The sequence below is a fragment of the Dama dama genome, chromosome 25 (genome assembly GCF_033118175.1).
Source record: "Dama dama isolate Ldn47 chromosome 25, ASM3311817v1, whole genome shotgun sequence".
Classification (NCBI taxonomy): domain Eukaryota; kingdom Metazoa; phylum Chordata; class Mammalia; order Artiodactyla; family Cervidae; genus Dama; species Dama dama.
This window is the reverse complement of record NC_083705.1, coordinates 15188593-15207759: the sequence shown is the minus strand read 5'-3', so window position 1 is coordinate 15207759 and position 19167 is coordinate 15188593. Positions and strand designations below refer to the sequence as shown.

Genomic DNA, 19167 nt, shown 5'->3' with positions numbered 1-19167 from the left:
CAACTTCCGCCCTCTTAGCTGAAAGTGGAGAAAGGAAGCTCGGAACGGTTGCGTCGCGGTTTTTCTGGAGTCCGTCGAGTTAGAAGAGACCCTTTCCTGTCGCGGGTGGTGCGGAGTCGGCTCGTGAGTCTTTGAGAGCCGAAAATTGAGACCTTCGCGCCGCGGAGACTGCACCCGGCGGCTCGGCAGCCGTCACCATGGTGAGGAGGTCGCCTCGGGCGCTCGGGACCTAGGGCGTCGAAGGTGGCGGGGCCTGGGGTCCCATAGGCGCTGGGCCTGGCGGTGAGGGGTGATAGGCGGAAGTAAGGTGCTGCTGAGGGAATGAGGGTGGACTCCGTGGGGTGCGCTCTTGCTCAGTCGTGTCCGACTCTTTGCGACCGGTGGACTGCAGCTCGCCAGGCTTCCCTGTCCTTCACCAACTGATGGTCAAATTCCTTCCCCTTGAGTCGGCGATGCCATCCAACCGTCTCGTCCTCTGTCGCCCTTTTCTCCTCCTGCCTTCAATCTTTCCCAGCATCAGGATCTTTTCCAATGAGTCCGTTCTTCGCATTAGGTGGCCAAAGTATTGGATTTCAGCTTCAGCATCAGTCTTTCCAGTGAATATTCAGGACTGATTTCCTTTAGGATGGACTGGTTGGGTCTCCTTGCTATCCGAGAGACTCTCCAACACCACAGTTGAAAATCATTAATTCTTCAGCGCTGAGCCTTCTTTATGGTCCAGCTCTCACATTTATACCCTGGAGTCAAAATAACCTCTTTTGGTCGGTGGAGTGGAGTATTTGCCTGAGTACAGGCTTTTGGAGTCAGACAGGTTTCACTCTGCTGAATTCCTGACTTCACCTAAAGTTGTGTGGCCATCAGTTCCAGATCCTAGTGATAACTCTGTACACTAATCTTTAATCCCGCATCAGTCCTCATCTCGGCCGAGGAAACTGAAGGTATGCCCTGCCCACGGCCAAGCAGCTGGATTTATAACCCAGATCTGACTGCCAGATCTTTTGTCTTTCTACTAAGTACCTAATGTGTGTTTCTCTGCAAAGTGTCAAATCCACATACCCTTTTCAAGGTTGATGCCAAATTTATGTGATAGCAGTTGAAAACACCACACAATACAAAGTATCTTGTTGATTGTTACACTTAGAATTATTTTCCGTGTTGTTGGAGTTGGCCTCACACCATTTTTTATTTTTGTAATCTTAAAATACAAATTAACGGGCTTCCCTGGTGGCTCAGAGGTTAAAGCGTCTGCCTGCAAATGGTGAGACCTGGGTTCGACTCCTGAGTCGGAAGATCCCCTGGGGAAGGAAATGGCAACCCACTCCAGTATTCTTGCCTGGAGAATCCCATGGATGGAGGAGCCTGGTGGGCTACAGTGCACAGGATCGCAAAGAGTTGGACACGACCGAGCGACTTCACTAGACTGGGGCCATACGTTTATAAATAAAACTGGCATATGGAAAGCAAAGAGGCGCTTAAGAAGCAAAAGAGGATCCCATACATTACTAATGAAACGAAAAATAGTACAGCTGCCTTGAAAACAGTTTGGCATATGTCGAAGACAGACTGGGTACACGTTTATTCACCGAAAACTGGAAACAAGCTAAATATTCGTCAACTGGTAAATGAGTAAACAAATGGTGGTAAAAATAAAATGACTACTTATCAAAAGAATTGAAGTATGGATTCATACAGCAGTGTAGGGCAATCTCAAAAGCCTTATGCTAAGTGAAAGTTAGATGCAAAGGCCTGCATACTGCAGATTCCATTTACTTTTCATTCTGGGAAAGGCAAAGCTAGAACAACAGATGCCAGGTTGGAGGTGGAAAAAGATGATTTACTTCAAAGTGACACAGAACTTTCTGGGGTGTTGGAAATATTCTTAATTTTGACTGTGGTTACAGAGCTGTGTATATAGCTCTGTGTATATAGACTGTGGTATAGCTTGTGAAAACTTAAGAACTCTTTACCTACATGCACGTATCTTTATGTATGTAAATTATACTTTAATAAAATTGGATAAATTTAAAAATTTTGAAGTATGAATGATGATTATATTGAAAAACCAGATATTGATGTTCAGAAAAGAGCAATTCTAGAATCAGATCGTCTGCTTTGTGGTCTAGTGGATTTTGGACAGTTCTCTTCAATAAACAGTAACTTTCACTGAGTTTATTACCGAAGTAAATCCTGACACCTTATGTCATACAGGATTAAAATTTATTTAACTTACATTACATGATTAGACTTAACGGGGCAAGAGTTATTTAATCAAGTGAGCAGTGGATGATATACGACAATCTATACTTCACATGCTGCTCACAAGAAAGTATTTTAAAGTAATTGTCAGTTTTTTTTAAATTAAAGTTAACACTTCTTGCATCGTTATAGCCACAAAATGAATATATCGAGTTACACCGTAAGCGCTACGGATATCGTTTGGATTATCATGAGAAAAAGAGAAAGAAGGAAGGTCGAGAGGCTCATGAACGTTCAAAGAAGGCAAAAAAGATGATTGGTCTGAAAGCTAAGCTCTACCATAAACAGCGCCATGCTGAGAAAATACAAATGAAAAAGACGTAAGTACCATTTATTTGTTGTACCAAGTTAATGTCTTTTGAGTATTAGTTGTTAAAACTGATAATCTTGAGTCTTCCTCATTCTTGGTAGTATTAAGATGCATGAAAAGAGAAACACCAAACAGAAGAATGATGAAAAGACTCCACAAGGAGCAGTACCTGCATATCTACTGGACCGAGAAGGACAGTCTCGAGCTAAAGTACTTTCCAATATGATTAAACAGAAACGAAAAGAGAAAGCGGTAAGCAGTAAAAAACTGGTCTTTATTTTGTTGTTGTTGTTCAGGAGAATTACTTAAATTCTTATTTGAGTTTCTTAGTTTCTTCAGTTAAATGGAAAAATAAAATCCAACTGTTACCATTATTTAGATGTTAGAGTCTTTCATATATAATGTTTTAGTAATAAAAAAAGGTTTGCTTTCTTACCATGAGAACATTCAGCAGGATTTAATTTTTTTTTTAAGAATGTCATGCATCTTTAGTTTTCAAAAATTACTTAAGGTAATTTCCTGCCGATCCAGTGGTTAGGACTCTGAACTTCCACTGCAAGGGGCACAAGTTCAGTCCCTGGTCAGGGAACTAAGATCCCACACATCATGGGCAGAAAAAAGAAATTATTTAAAACAGCTGCTTATACTTGACAACTCCTAATGTTGTGGTGTTGTAGAGAGGGATACAACTGCTTCTTGTTTTTGTTGCTTTGCAATGCCAAAACTGGTTAAAAAGTAGCATAGTGGAAAGCATCCTAAGTGATTTGACTCAGATAAAAATTCAGAAATTAAAAAGAAAAAAAAAAGTTTTTGGCTTGCCCTTAGTGTCAAATTCGGTTACCTTTTGCTAGAAGCTGAGGGAAAGACAGATACTATTTTTAAACACCTGTGGATAGAGTGACAAATCTAGGTAGCCGCAGAATATGCACTATCTGTATTTAAAGAACTGACAGACTCCAGATTTGATCTGTAAAATCTTACTGCTTTTTTTGGTATGTATCAAAATTGGAACAGTAGAACTTCAGCACCATATTTTAGAGATTATCTACTTCTACACTATGAACTATTTAGCAGTAAACTTAACTAGTTCCAATTCATTTCAGGCTTGTTTGAGGACACAATGTAGATCTCTAGAAAACAGTTGAGCCAAAATATTGTTGCTTAAGCCAAAATACTGTTGCTAAAGCAAAAAAAGTGAGTCTACAACTTTGTACAACTAAAAAATACTAGACTTTTTATTCTCATTCTCTTTCTCTAACAATATAAATTTTAATTGTGATCTGTTTTAGGGAAAATGGGAGGTCCCTCTGCCCAAAGTTCGTGCCCAGGGAGAAACAGAAGTATTAAAAGTTATTCGAACAGGAAAGAGAAAGAAGAAAGCCTGGAAGAGGATGGTTACCAAAGTCTGCTTTGTTGGAGATGGCTTTACTCGAAAACCACCTAAGTATGAAAGATTCATTAGGCCAATGGTAAGACCCTGTTAGAGTGCAATGGCTTAAAGATCAGTTCCTGTGGTAAACCAGATAAAGTACTTGACAATTTCCTAAAATTCCTAATACTGGTATAAAAAAAAACAGGTTGAAAGATGTTTTTAGGCTGTTTTTAAGCTGATGATAGGTATTGTTTAGCACTTTTTCACTACTGTCAAGAATCTTTGGCTTCGTAGGAGATTTGAAATGAAAAAGAATTCTCATTACAGAGATTGTCAGTGAATCTGGACTTGTAAACATGACAGAGACTTCCCTGGATGTCCAGTGGTTAAGACTTGGTGCTTGCAGTGCAGGGGACACAAGTTTGATCCCTGGTTGGGGAACTGAAATCCCACAAGCTACATGGTGTGGCAAAAAAAAAAAAAAAAAAATTAGAATCTTCATTTCCACACAGTCATTTTACTCATTCATCAAGTGATCTACTATATGCCTGACACTTGTCTTTGAGAACAGTTAGAAAATTGGAAAATTGTTTTTTCAAGAGTCAATTCCAGTTTAGTAAGAGAAGTATCAGTGCCTTTGAAAATATTTACTTAATATGTAGTCATTGACAAGAGAGTATTAAAATGGGCTTTCAATTTCTGTTGACAGCGGTAACGGCCAAACCCAATCTCCTTCTCTCCTCCCCTAATATATTTTTGCAGAATGCCTTTAAACAGAATGAATTCATCTCCCAGCTAGACACCAGCCTGCTTAGAAAAACAAAGAATCAGAGGGGAAAATCGGCAGTATTACTCTCTCAACCTGAATCATTTTCAATGAATTAAAATGTTGCCCAACAGCCTGCTTCTATAAAGTTCTATTGGAATATAGCCATGCCCATTTATTTACATGTTGTCTACAGCTCTAGGTGACTAGGGGAATCTGGTCTCTGTAACAGAAACTTCTCTGGGCTGTCTGCAGTTTTTGACCAGTATTAACCATCAATGCAGAGAGCTGACAGTCTTTTTCACCAAGGAAGGTGGCTGAGGTATATAAAGACTTGGAATCGAGATACTTAAGTTTGATTCCATCCTCACACTATTTAGCCTGGGAACAAGTTATTTAACCTGCTGGTCCTTGTTTTATCCTTTTTTTAAAAAAAGTAGCGGGAGTTGTTAAGGCTGTCATGCTGAAATGCACTGCCTGTGAGCTCTGGCACAATGCCTGGCATGTCGCGAGCCCTCGGGAAGTACAGACAACTGGACTGCTGTTCCATGGTGAAAACTTTTTAGGAGTATGTGTTTGAGTTTTTCCTCACATATTTTTCTGTAACTGTCAGATACATTGTCTGTAGAATTAATTGTATTTTCTCCAGTGCCTTAAGATGAGATAATATTCAATCCTTTTTGAAGCAGGGTGGGGAGATGATTGGAAAAGATAAGCAAAAAGAATCAATATTCTTCATTAACATCTTTAACTCAGAACATTCTTGTGTTTGGCTTACTAGGGATTACGTTTCAAGAAGGCTCATGTAACACATCCTGAACTGAAAGCCACCTTTTGCTTGCCAATACTTGGTGTAAAGAAGAATCCCTCATCCCCACTGTATACAACTTTGGGTGTTATTACCAAAGGAACCGTCATTGAGGTGAACGTGAGTGAGTTGGGCCTTGTAACACAAGGAGGCAAAGTCATCTGGGGTAAGTCCCATCTGAATATGGGATTCTTGGTGTTATAATCCTAAAATAGATGCTTTTTAGTTGACGTGAAGTATGCAGCAAGATTTTAATGTAGTTAAACTTGATGTGAATAAGACTTAGAAAACAAATGTTCTCAACTTAGTTTACTGATTTCAGTTATATAAACTACATTGCTAGATATTTTTGGTTGCTTTTTATTTTAAGAGGTATTATTAGAAACGATGGGAAGTTACAATTGAAAATACTGGAAGAAATTAACTACAAACGGGGGAAGGGAGGCATACAGCAAACATGTAGCTATACTACTTAAGTGACAATTACAAACTAAAATATATATAACAATTTTAAATTCTTTTTTCCTCATTTTCTTAGTTTTCTGCTTTCAGTACCCAGGTATTTCTAAACTTTAATGTTCTTTGAAAGGGAAGAATACAGTGTATAGCTTATTGATTGAATCTTCATATGAGCCATTGACACGTACTTCACATTGACCTAGATTTTAAAACAGGTTAATAAAACTAAGCCTTTTTTTTTGGCTAGTGATTGGCCATAGTATTATGCTGAGAAAGGATGTTTTTATTTCGTTCTTTTTCAATAGTTTTTAGCCAAAATTAATATTGAAGTTTTAACAAATGCTTTTTTGGGCATCTGTGAAGGTGATCATACTTTTTCCTCTGAAATATTTACGGAATTAATTGATCTATTAATAGTCTTCCTAGTAATAAACCATAATGTATTTCTAGAATGTACCTTCCTTGATCATGATGCATTATTCTTTTAATATTCAAATGATTCAACTTGTCCAAGTTTAATTTAGGATTATCTTTTCTGTGTTTTTAAGTAAGATATTTTGCTTTATTTTCTGTTATCTTAGTCGGGTTTTTGTGTCTGTATAATGCTAGGTCAGAGGAAAGAACCAAGATAGTTTTCTCTTTCTGTGGTTGAGGGAAAATTTTTTGAAAACTTAGAAGTATCACTTCTGGAGGTTTTGCTAATGGATTTGAAAACTTGGATGATTTCCTATCTTGTTCGTGGTATAGACCAGGTGCCAGTAAACTGCAGCCTGCAGGCTGCCACTTGTATTGGAATACAAAAACAAAATAGGTTGTTAAGTTGATTTGAAACCTAGTTAATAATACTTGATACTTTTTCCAGTAAGAATTGTGTGGAAAAGGAGCGGTGCTAGGGTCAACCCACAAAGGCATGTTAAGTGATTTCGTTTTATAAAGTCACATGTAATATTACTGTTGCTCACTTTTTTCTTTCTTAAAGTGGTGATTGTAAATATCTTAAGCAAAGGTCATATGCATTCTTTTTTATTAGCTAACACCTCTAATTGTTCTGTTTTGTTTCCCTTAGGAAAATATGCCCAGGTTACCAATAATCCTGAAAATGACGGATGCATAAATGCAGTCTTACTGGTTTGACAGCAGTTACCTACAAGTAACTCCTTGTAATTACTGAAGCCACACGCCAATCGGGAAACCATCACTCTGGTATTTCTGAATACTACCAATCAACCTTACATGTTGTCTTCAGTCAAAGAAAACTATTTATTCTGTTTTAAAAAAGAAAAAAGCCAACATTAAAATGATCTCATTTTACAAATTGGTCTTTTGCATCTGTGTAGCGTTTAAATGTTCATAAAAATCAAATGATTAAAAAATCAATTATAGAAATATCTTACTTCAACAGTATTTGCATTAATGAATGGTACTACACGGTGCAGACCTGTCATTTAAAAAAAGGAAAAGCCAGTGTAGTTGAAAATACCTTTTATCATAAAGGTTAGTGCACACTTAAATGTGAAGAATAGGCCAAGGAACTGTCACGTCTTAAGACCTTACCTTAGGTCTCCTCCTCCTCACTGTAGATAGTACTCCAAAGAAATGTAGCATTAACACATTTTAATTCAAATACTTTAAAAGTGTACAAGAGATGGCACATTTACACTATAAAGCTCAAAAGAACAATAGTAAGTCAGGGAATTAGTATCTTAAACATTTTTCCCTTCTCATTCATCATATATAATGCCATATACTTCGAACTATATTTTCTACTCAAGACACATGAAAAAAATAAACCAAAATGTTTATACTTTTAGCATTTTCTACATTCTAAACTTAGGGTAGTATATTTATATTTTTAGAATGGTAAAAAGACTGCATTAATGCCCTTAAAGGGAAATAAATATGTTTGCAGTTACTTAGATTACATTAAGAAGGTCATGTTTTAGTCAGAAGCACATCTGTGATCTGAGTCTGTTTGTGACTGAGCTTTAGGGTGTTTATATATTGTATTAATTTATAATCACGTTAATTGTTTTCAATTCTGTTTATTTTTTTTTAAAGTCTGTCTTGAAAGTACAACCAATGTGATTAATTGTGGCTTTAACAAAATCAGTGTAAACAAATCCAGTATCTAAACACATCTTCACCAATGAAATTAGGGAAAAGGGAAGGAATTTCAAAACATAGTCGACAATCACAAAATATAGGTTTAGTTACTACTGTTAAAATTGGAAAAAAAAAAAACTACCAAGAAAACAAACATAAGTACTTGAGTAAGTCTTGCTATTCTGAATAATGTAACATCTTTTCTAAGTTCTATAAACAGTAGGTAGAAGTTTTGGAACACACAAACACTTAGGAAAAGAAAGGCTAGTTTCTTGGGAATGACTATCCAGTATGATACAATTACTTCAGGATAACAGAAGTGGAACCTACCTTACAATCAGATTTTAACAAATGATTTTGCCACTAATAGAAATGGGGAATGAGTGAGTGACAAGTTTTGGAGGGTGAAACAAAATCAACTAAAGGTAAGCACTGGATACAGAGCTGAAGTTTGCTTATTTTTCACAACCAAAAATAAGCAAGTTAACTATCTTGTACAAATAAAGCTTGATACTAAGTATGTGAACAGAAGCATAAACATTACTAACTAATCACAACCATGAAAGACTGGATTAACACTTTAAACACAGTATTGCTACTAGTGGACAAACAAGGCAGAAATTTCTAAAATACTGTTATACAGATGAGTAGTGTTAGTATAAATTCTTTATTTACATTAAGATCTGTCTCAGTTTGCTGGTGTGACCAAACCTTAGAAGGTAATCCCTAAGGGTAAAGCAGAATGTAAGAGCAGATATTTAGGTACCAGATAAACGCTCAACTTGATGCAATCATAAACTTTCAAAGTATTTTTCTAAAGTCACTGAAACCATTTTAGGTGGTGTTCTGGTGGTCAGCTAAAAGTGAACCATTAATCACTAGTAGTTTTTATCCTTGCCATGATAATTCTCTGCACTGAGTGGAAACACCATGAATATAGACACATTTTAAGTAGTAGAAGATTGACATTCTGTCATGCTATTTTTGATTTTATAAAAAAATCATAATAGACCCTCTCACTTCAAAGTTGTAGAGGAACTTTATAATAAACTCTTCAATATATTTCTGTGATGTCTAGCAATTGAATAAACTTGAAAGTAAGACTAAAACTTTGCTAATAACTGTCTGCTTTATATTACACAAGGAAATATATATGTATTTACACAAACTGCAGTGAACTCCCTTCTCCACAAATAAGACTTCTAAACAGAAAAAAAGCAGTTCACAAAGAACTGTAGAATGTGACTGGACACTCAACTACCTGGTTGAAATCAGATTTCAGTCCTCTGTAATTCTGTTTTTCTAATGCCTTTTGCAAAAAGTACAAGTAATCTGATTAAGTTTTATTTAGAGTTCTAACTGAGGATAAATTTTGTTATAAATTCTATACTCACTCACTGAGCATAGAACTTATTGTTACTGAACATGAAAGTTAGGTTTTTTCCATATAAGTTAGATTTTTTCCATGCGATTTAACTTTTTCCCTCTGCTACCTATAAACTCCAAAATAACATTTTCTGTCAGAAATAATATGTGACAAAATTTTTCTTGTGTGAACAAAAAGTTTTGAAACTTGATTAAAATGCGCTTATGGTTTAAGAATAAGCCAAACAAATTTAAGTATACATTTATATAGTGAGTCCTTAGTGATCATACGAATATCCATTTCTTTTCTGTAAACTCAGCAACTATATTCACACATCAAAAGATGTCAGTGAGCTCAGTCTTAAACTACATCTTGTTAAAGAAAAGTATTTTAAAGAACAAAGAAGAATCCAAGTGAAAAAGTAAATGTTAGGTTTTTAAATCTGTTTTAAGAAATTAAAAATGGAAAGGTTTAAGAATTTACTGAATCTATTTCCCTAACTGTGGTATTAACAAAAATTTCTCACCAAATGTATAAAACAGCATAAACATTCAATACATACACTAGTATTAGCCACTTATCCTTTCACTTGACTAGCATTTGTTAAGAAAACAAATGGCCAAAGTGCTTCATTTTCATTTAGAATGGAATAATCTAGGCTAACTCTGAACATAATGAAAGAAAATGTAGGGGACACAGTATTTAAATTTTTACATGAGTAAGGAGGGTTTGCTCTTTTGCCTACTAACGATTTTACCTCAACTTTAAATCTTCCTAAAATGCCAACAGCCCAAAATAAAATTTAGTATCACCTGACTATAGACTGAATAAACCTTCAACATCAATCCTTAACTCCTCAAATAATGACACGAAATCATAACACATTTTTTTTTCATGTAAGGACCAGTTTTAAAAACAATCTAAATAGTCTCAAAGCATTCTCAAATGAAAATTTGAGCACACATAATACTTTCAAAGAATAGGACTGTTTTAAGATTCTCTTTGGATTTGAATGACCATTTTTTTCACTTTTAAATAAATTACTATACAAAAATAAACAATTTAGGGTGTGTTTTTCAATTTTTTGTTTCTAGTTTTCCCAGGCAAAGGCCTTTGCTGTGGCCACACAATGTCTACACAGGTTAGCCTGTCACTTCTCTGCACAGAACAAATCAAGGGTGAGCAAGCTCAAAGGGACAAGACTCTTGCAACTACGGCTCCCGGGGCCACTTACTCCTGCCATCTAGGCCTAAGACTGGGGCGCAGTTCTAAACTTACCAAAAATGGAAGCCAAGGGCACAAGCTGGAAGGCAGGCAGAGAGATCTTTTGACAGGAATCACTCCGTCAGTTAGGGAAGTGGACAAAAGCTGAGGGGAATATAAACAAGATTCTAGAATAAAGGCAGTGTCAGGATTAAGGAGAACCCTTTAAGAAGGGTTCTCATACTTCTGAAGTATACATGTTAATCGGGTGAGAACCAAAATACAACCCCCAGCTTCAAAAGAAATTTTAAATAATTATGCTAAGTGCCTACACACTAGAGTTAAATCCCGAGCAGTACTGTTAACATCAGATGTTATCAAGAGTGAAGTGGAAACAGATTGTTTGTATTTTTCAACAGATACAGAAGTCAAAGGAAGAAACTGCACCTGCAACTAAGAGATAAAAAATACCACCTTCGTAAACCTTTGACCATAAATTTCTGAATCTGTGCTCTCAATTGGTTGAAATTACTTTGACCCTAATTTACTGACATTTTTGTTTAATCATGCCTACATTTTAAAAAATCATTAGTTTCCAAATTTAAGATAAAACTTCTAGAACCTTCACCAAGATTACTATTAAAACCCTTAGTATAAAAGATGTCTGTGATCCTTACAACTGATGGAAGCCCTACTACTTTCATAGTTTTTAAATTTCTATTTTCTGAAATTATAATGGTCAGGTATCTCCAACTGCTAAAGAAAATATAGTATGATCTGGCTTCCAAAATCGAAACATGGTTAATAGAAATAAAAAAAAATTGTATTTACACAAATATAGCCTGAAAAATTAAAAAGAACAGTGAATCCTAGGATCTACCGGGGAGGGAAAGCAGCATCATAAATAAGTTCAACTTGAAAATTTGGAATTTTTGTCCTGGGCCCCATGCCATTTATTCATCGCCATATTGTAAAAACAACAACTTGATTGCAAAGAAGAGGTTTTATCATCTGCACGTCTTCCTCACTTAGGTCAGCTTGGCTTTCTTCTTTGCAGGCCCCTTGTGCCCTTTGGCCTTTCTCCTTAAATTCCGCCTGTCAACCACAGGCACCTCCACTTCTATCTCCTCGGAGCTGCTGTCTACCGTCTTCTCTGTTGACTGTGTCAACTGATCCAGCTGCTCAGAAGACGCTTCAGACTGCTCCTCTGACAGGTTCTTCTGTCCTGCATTCTGTGAAAACGGCACATCTTCAAGTTCAACCTCTATCAGAGAGCTCTGAGGCAGAGCTGCAGATGATTCCTGGGGCTCGGCGACCCCCTCCTCACCCTGGTCTTCCAATGAGGCAGTAGTGTTGGGTGACACATTTTCAGGGATCGATTCCTCAGAAAATTCAGCAATTACAGAGTTTGGAAAAGCACTGTCTGACCTTTCTTCATTTGGGATAGTAGCCACATTGTCTGAACTCCCAAAATGTGCTTTCTTTCTTGAAACCAGAGGCAGCTTCTCTTCGGTGCGCCCCTTGTCATCAGATGGACCTTCGTCTAGCAACATTTCTGAGTCAGTGGCATGTGAAATCTAAAAACAAAAAATCCAGTGAACAACTTTTGCAATCAAGTTCTTACATAAATTATTCTCAGGCACTAATATGCAAAGACCCTGAACCACATTTTATTTTATTTTCCCTGAACCACATTTTAAAGAATTCAGGACTCACTACTTTTGTCAATCATGTGCACATATTCTCTGAATATAGCTCAATTTCTTAAAAACTGTCTTACATGATACTTTGTATTCATTAAGTGCTTGCTTTAAAGATACAATAAAAGTAATGATTTTACCTCAAAAAGTATTTAAGGCTCTTAAACTATCCATCAAGATTCTTTAAAACCATGAATCAACTCAAGTGTTTAGTTTCTTGGTGTTACTGGAGCCAGAACCAAGTATCCTGGGACTTGACACTGTGCTACCCACCTGGTTTGACTATTAGTTGACGGGTGGGGTTCCCCAGGTGGTGCTAGCCGTAAAGACCACACCAGCCTGTGTAGGAGATGTAAGAGATGCGGGTTCGATCCCTGGGTCAGGAAGATCTGGAAGAGGGCCTGGCAACCCACTCCAATGTGTTTGCCTGGAGAATCCCATGATCAGAGGAGACCAATGGGCTACGGTCCATGGGGTCTCAAAGAGTCGGACACAACTGAATGGACTTAGCAGGCAGGAAGGCAGTGAAAATTCTACTCAGGTAATTACATGAGACACCAATAAAATAATGCTATATAAGAGGTTTTTAGACTTAAATTGGATATTCAAAACTAGAAATTAAATGTCCTTTCAGATGTGGCGCACACACACACACACACACACACACACACACACACACACACAATGGAGTATTACTCAGCCATAAAAAAGGAATGAAATCTTGTCATTTGTAACAACATGGATGGATCTACATGGTATTATGCCAAGTGAAATAAGCAGACAAAGACAGAACCCATATGATCTCATTTATATGTGGAATCTAAAAGACAAAATAAAAGGAAAACAGACTCAGATTAGGAGACCAAATGGGTGGTTGCCAGAGGGGAGGGAGCGAGGGGACAGACACAGGTAAAGGGGATTAAGAGGCACAAACTTCCAGTTATAAACCAAACCACAGGGATGTAATATACAGCATAAGGAATGTGTCAATAATATTGTAATAATTTTGTATGGGGACAGAGAGTTAATAGACTTACATTTGACATTTAGGTGATGATTTTATAACATATGGAAAATCAAATCACTATGTAGTACACATGAAATTAATGTACATCAACTATATTTCAATAAAAATATTTCTTTAAAATATTATATCAACTTTCCCCCACTAATCAATCTCTCTAATTAAAACAAATTCAATGACTGTACTGGTCACACACCAGCAATAGGTAAATCAAATATTTGCGTGCATGCCTGCTAAGTCGCCTCAGTTGAGTCCGACTCTTTGTGACCCTATGTACTGTAGGTCCACCAGGCTCCTCTGTCCATGGGATTCTCCAGGCAACAATCCTGAAGTGGGTTGCCATTCCCTCCTCCAGGGCAATTTCCCGACCCAGGGGTCGGGAAAGAGTCACCCAGGCCTCATGTCTCCTGCACTGGCAACTGGGTTCTTTACCACTAGCGCCACCTGGTGAATAATATTTAGGCATGTTAATCACTCAGCCGTGCCTGACTCTTAGTGACCCCATGGACTGTAGCCCTCCAGGTTCCTATGTTCATTAAAGTCTCCAGACAAGAATACTGGAGTAGGTTGCCATCTCCAAATATTTAGGTAAATAATGCTTTATCCATTTTTCTAAGCATTTCCTAAATCTACAAAGTAAAACTCATGTTGTTATCATAAGTCAGATATGAATGAAGTTACAAAGATTTGAATTTATACTACTGATTGCATCTGCTCAAAATATCCAATGTAGCATAATTTATTTTTCCTAAATGACTGTACATGTTAAAGTAGAGGAAAATATATATCCTACCCTGCCCCAGCTGAGTCACCAAGGCTGGACACTGTAACTATAAAAAGTTAGGTTATTTTTCTATTACCTTATCCTGTGCAACACCCTCAAGGGGTTGTGAAGAGTCTACCACCAGTGGAGCAAGATTCGTAGAGTCTTCATTGGAACTAAAAGACTGCAATTTTAATTCTTCATCTAAAACTTCACTAGTGGAGTCCTCCTCTTCTGTTACGAGTGAAGTCTTAAGAGTATCATCTATTATCTCACCATTCATAGGCTCTAGTGCAGATTCCTACACAATTGAGAAAAAAAAAAAAGGACAAAATTACAGATTAACTTACTTGTCACGCAACATGGGTCCATGCTCAGTACCTCCCTATCATGCACTAGGACTCAAGATACATTCTACCACGTTACTGGGCAAGGATTAAGCAACAGCAGAGTCAGGAAGAGAACAGAACCCCTAAGCAGCCCAATTTCCCTCTGTGTTCATGGAGAACGATGCAGTGAAGAGACCCTACCTCCTTCCTCCTTTTCCTCCTTACAGGGCAGTCACAGGAAGAACCTTTTCGGTAAAAAGTTACCAGAGAAAGTCTAAATTTGGTGCTGGCTATTTACAGAACATCAGCTGTTCAGTAGCTGGAATCTTTGGGGTCTGAGGGAAGTCACAGTTCAGCGTGCCTGGGAAGGAAGCACTACCAGATTTGTGGCAGGTTGAGATTGGGTAAAGCTTCCTGCTGGGAGAAGACAGTCCCCAACCTCAGTGAGCTCACTGTATAGTCAATAAATGGTTGTCTCCGAACAATCCTGCCCCTTAAATCACATTAAAATATGGAAAAGTGATTTGATAACACAAGGTCTCCAATTTCTGAAACTCTTCCTCTCATGTTTAATCAATCTACAAGACTTCCATTAATGTCTAATATTTCTAATTAATACTACTGACATTTTATATTTAAAAATTAGAATAATGATACACTCGAATTTTTAAAAATAGACTTGGCTGGATTATATAGAATCCCTGAAATCATATAATGAGTGTTTTCCTAAGGGATATTTAAATCAGAGACTTAGAAAAATTAATCTGGGGAATTCCCTGGTGGTCCAGTGGCTAAGACTCAGTGCTCCCAATGCAGGAGCCCAGGTTTGAACTGGAGGGTCAGGGAATCAGATCCTACAGGCCTCAACTAAAGGTGCCACATGCCACAACTAAGACCTAGTACAGCCAAATTAATTAATTAATCTAAAAAACCACAGATTTAAAAAAAGAAAAAGTAATCTGGCCAGAGTACAAAGAATAAACTGCACACAGAAGGTAATTAAAATAAAACTCACAAAAGGACCAACTGGGGTAGAAGAAATGTTAAAAAGATGAAAATGAGAAAGAGACAGCAAAGGTTTTTGTAAAAAAATTGAATTTTGGTGAGTAACTACAAGAGAGAAACAAAAGAGAAAAACTCATGTCCTTCAAGTTCTAGGTTTGGGAATAGAAAGAAAAATAGGAAAGAGGAAAAGAAGCCCAGTAGAGAAGTGATAGGCAAGAACAGAGATTAAATTTAAGATGATAAAAGACATCTGTCTAAACAGAAATACTCAGAAGGCAGGTAATATTATGAGATCATAGTCTGGATCAATCTTCAAAGTCTAGAGCTACTGGTCACCCCCACAGAGACAATCATTCCGTCATAAGACTAGATGCATTTCAAAAAAAAAAAAAAAATGAACAAAAGGGCAGAAGGTCAAGAACTGAGTCTTCAAGAATGTCCACAAAGACAGGGGAAAAAGGGAAAAAAAACAACAACAGGAAACAGAACAGTCAAAAACCAAATGCATAAAACCAAATGAAAACTCCAGAAAGAGGTAAACCTAGAAACCAAAATGCAGTAGTGTTATAAAGCCAGGCGATCAGAAAATCTAGAGGAAGAGAGAATAGACAGCCTCAGTAAGGAAAGCCACTGCAACTGAGTGAAACTGTCACTGGTGACCTACCACGTAGGTACTCAAAGGTATCGCTGGAGAGAAGAGACAGGTTACATGTAGTATGTACAGCATAATCTTAAATTTTCAATAAAGGAAAAAACCACACAAATATACATTCCCATAATCATCTAGAAGCAGATAAATTTTGTTTTTAAAACATGTATTTTTCCAATTTAAATCAGTAATGCAGTTTCACTTTCTTAGCTCCTGGTTGGACTTGACAAACAGGTAAAATATTTTTAAAGGAACTTAAGCACATTTGAAAGAAGAAATAAGGAATCTGTAAAAGACTAAAGATATTAAAGAAAAAGAAGAGAAGGACAGGAAATAGAGAAGATGAAAAAAGAAAGAGAAAAATAATTGAGGAGCTGCAGAAATCAAGACAGATAAACAGATTTTTTACTCGGTCAAAAACTTATTTTCTTACCTGTTTTCTAGTAATTAAACAAGAAAAGAATGTAGTTATTTTTTAGGAATTTGTAAATCAACTGTTAAGTAAAAATACATTATTTTTTTCTGGACAACTAATTCTATCTTTACATCCAAAATCGGGTGAATTTAGAGCTTGTTGGTCCTTAAGGCATTCTAATTGATTTTTTAAGGTAGGCTTCGATTAGTCACATAATTTGCATCACTTCTCAAAGTTTATGTTTAATTCCACAAATTGATTTGAATTTTAAACACACTGAGAGGACATTACTATCTAAACATCTTCTATTTTATCTCTGTAATATGTCAAACTTTATAAATTCAGTTTGAAACATAAAATACTTAACACTTTATCTTCCACTACCTGACTTTGCTTTAGACATATGTGCTTTTTAACATTACAGTTTCTACTAAGAGTCTTTATGCTTTTCCAACAATATACGACTAAGTTGAAATTTACCTCCATTCATTCTATTAAATAAATAAACCTCAGAAATCCAAAAAGGAGGGGATATATGTATACATAGAGCTGATTCACTTTGCTGTACAGCAAAATAACACAATATTGTAAAGCAACTACATTCCAATAAAAATTAATTTTAAAAAAAAGCGAATCACTCACCTTTTCACCTTCTTGCTTTTCCAGGCCTGGCTGGGTTTCTGGTGCTGGTTGAACATCTTTATCACTACTTTCATCCTCAAATTCAATCACACTCTGCTCGGGTTCTTCTTCCAAGAATTCTTCTGAGCTCTCTGATGTGCGTGCAGTAGACTCCAATCTAGGAAACCGAAGAAAAACATTTTTACTTATTTTATTAAAGATGCCACAGGTTACACTCATACAAAATGGCAAACTTTAATGAATGATTTTATTGGAGTACAGCTGACTGACAATGTTGCGTTAGTTTCTGCTATACAGAACAGTGAGTCAATTATACATATACATATCTCCACTCCTAAGATGGCAAACTTCATTGATAAATGTTGCATGTGTTCTGACTATTACAACTGAATGGCCATTACCCATCTCTCTCTCTTTCTTTGGGTCTCCCTATTCCTTGAGACACAACAATATTGAAATTAGGCCAGTTAATAACCCTGAAATGGCTCTAAGTGTTCAAATGAAAGGAAGAGTCACATATTTCTTACTTTAAATCGAAAGCTTGCTAGAAGTGACTAAATTTATAAAGGCATTTGAAAGCTGAGACAGGCAGAAAGCTAGGTCTCTTGTGCCAAATAGCCAAGCTGTGAATGCAAACCAAAAGTTCTTGGAAAAAAAAAAAAAAAAAATCAACAGTGCTACTCTAAGTGAACACACCAATGATACGAAAGCAAAACAACCTTATTGCTGGTCTAGAGAAAAAAGTTGTAGTGGTCTGGACAGAAGATCAAACCAACCTCAACATTCCCTTAAGCCAACGCCTAATCCAGAACAAGGCCCTGAATCTATTCATTCCACGAAGGCTGAGAGAGGTGAGGATGCTGCAGAAGAAAAGCCTGAAGGTAGTGGAGAGGCTGGTTCATGAGATTTAAGGAAAGAAGTTATCTCCATGAGAGTGCCAGATGAAGCAACCAGGGCTGACACAGAAGCTCTATCAAGTTAGCTAGAAGACACAGAGCTAAGATAATGAATGAAAGTGGCTACAATAAACAACAGACTTCTCAATGTAGACAAAAAGATGTCATCTAAGACTTTCATAGCAAGAAAAGAGTAGTCAATGCCTGGCTTTAAAGTTCCAAAGGACAAGCTGACTCCTGTTGGCACTAATGCAGCTAGTGACTTGCAGTTGACACCAATGCTCATTTACCATTCTGAAAATCCTAGGGCCCCTCAGAATTCCCTACTCTACCTGTCCTGTATAAAGGGAAAAACAAAGCTTTGCTGACAGCACACCTGCTGACGACATGGATTACTGAATATTTTAAGCTCCCTGTTAAGACCTATTACTCAGGGAAAACAACAAATTTCCTTTCAACATATGACTGCTCATTGACAATGTAAGTGGTCACCCAAGAGCTCTGATGGAGATGTATAATGAAGTTCATGTTGTTGTCATGTCTGCTAACACAACATCCATTCTGCAATCCAAGGATCAAGGAATCATTTCAATTCCAAAGCCTTATTTCTTAAGAATTACAGTTCATAAGGCTACAGCTGTCAAAGATACAGATTCCTCTTATTAATCCGGGCAAAGTCAATTGAAAACCCTCTGGGAAGGATTCACCATTCTAGACGCCACTATGAACACTTAGGATTCATGGGAAGAGGTCAAAATATCAACATTACAAGGTGTTTGGAAGAAGCTGATTCCAACTATCATGGATGACTGTGACAGGTTCAAGACTTCAGTGGTGGAAGTCACCGCAGATGTGGCAGAAACAGTCAGAGAACTATAATGAGAAGTGGAGCCTGAAAATGTATTGAATTGCTGCAATCTCAAGATAAAACTGTAATGGATGTTCAGTTCAGTCGCTCAATTGTGTCTGATTTTTTGCGACCCCATAAATTGCAGCACGCCAGGCCTCCCTGTCCATCACCAACTCCCAGAGTTTACTCAAACTCACGTCCATCGAGTAGTTGATGCAATCCAGCCATCTCATCCTCTGTCGTCCCCTTCT

At 37.1% G+C, this 19167-nt stretch overlaps 2 protein-coding genes across 10 annotated transcripts in view; one reads left to right on the top strand and one right to left on the bottom strand.

The window, feature by feature from the left end:
• The first annotated feature begins 24 nt into the window (after positions 1–24).
• On the top strand, positions 25–7286 carry NSA2 (NSA2 ribosome biogenesis factor). The gene is made up of 6 exons (XM_061129538.1): positions 25–200; positions 2389–2576; positions 2668–2818; positions 3856–4035; positions 5486–5678; positions 7038–7286. The coding sequence occupies exons 1-6, from the start codon at positions 198–200 to the stop codon at positions 7103–7105; spliced, it is 783 nt and encodes a 260-aa protein (XP_060985521.1). The 5' UTR covers positions 25–197; the 3' UTR covers positions 7106–7286.
• Positions 7287–7399: 113 nt separating this feature from the next.
• Positions 7400–19167, bottom strand: part of FAM169A (family with sequence similarity 169 member A) — a 71068-nt gene continuing 59300 nt past the window's right edge. For all 9 annotated transcript variants that reach the window (XM_061129528.1, XM_061129527.1, XM_061129531.1 and 6 more), the window contains 3 exons: positions 17171–17327; positions 14228–14431; positions 7400–12220 (listed from right to left, as the gene is read on the bottom strand). In XM_061129528.1, the coding sequence (XP_060985511.1) occupies positions 11672–12220; positions 14228–14431; positions 17171–17327 (910 nt within the window). In that variant the 3' untranslated portion in view covers positions 7400–11671. The remainder of the gene's footprint in view (positions 12221–14227; positions 14432–17170; positions 17328–19167) is intronic.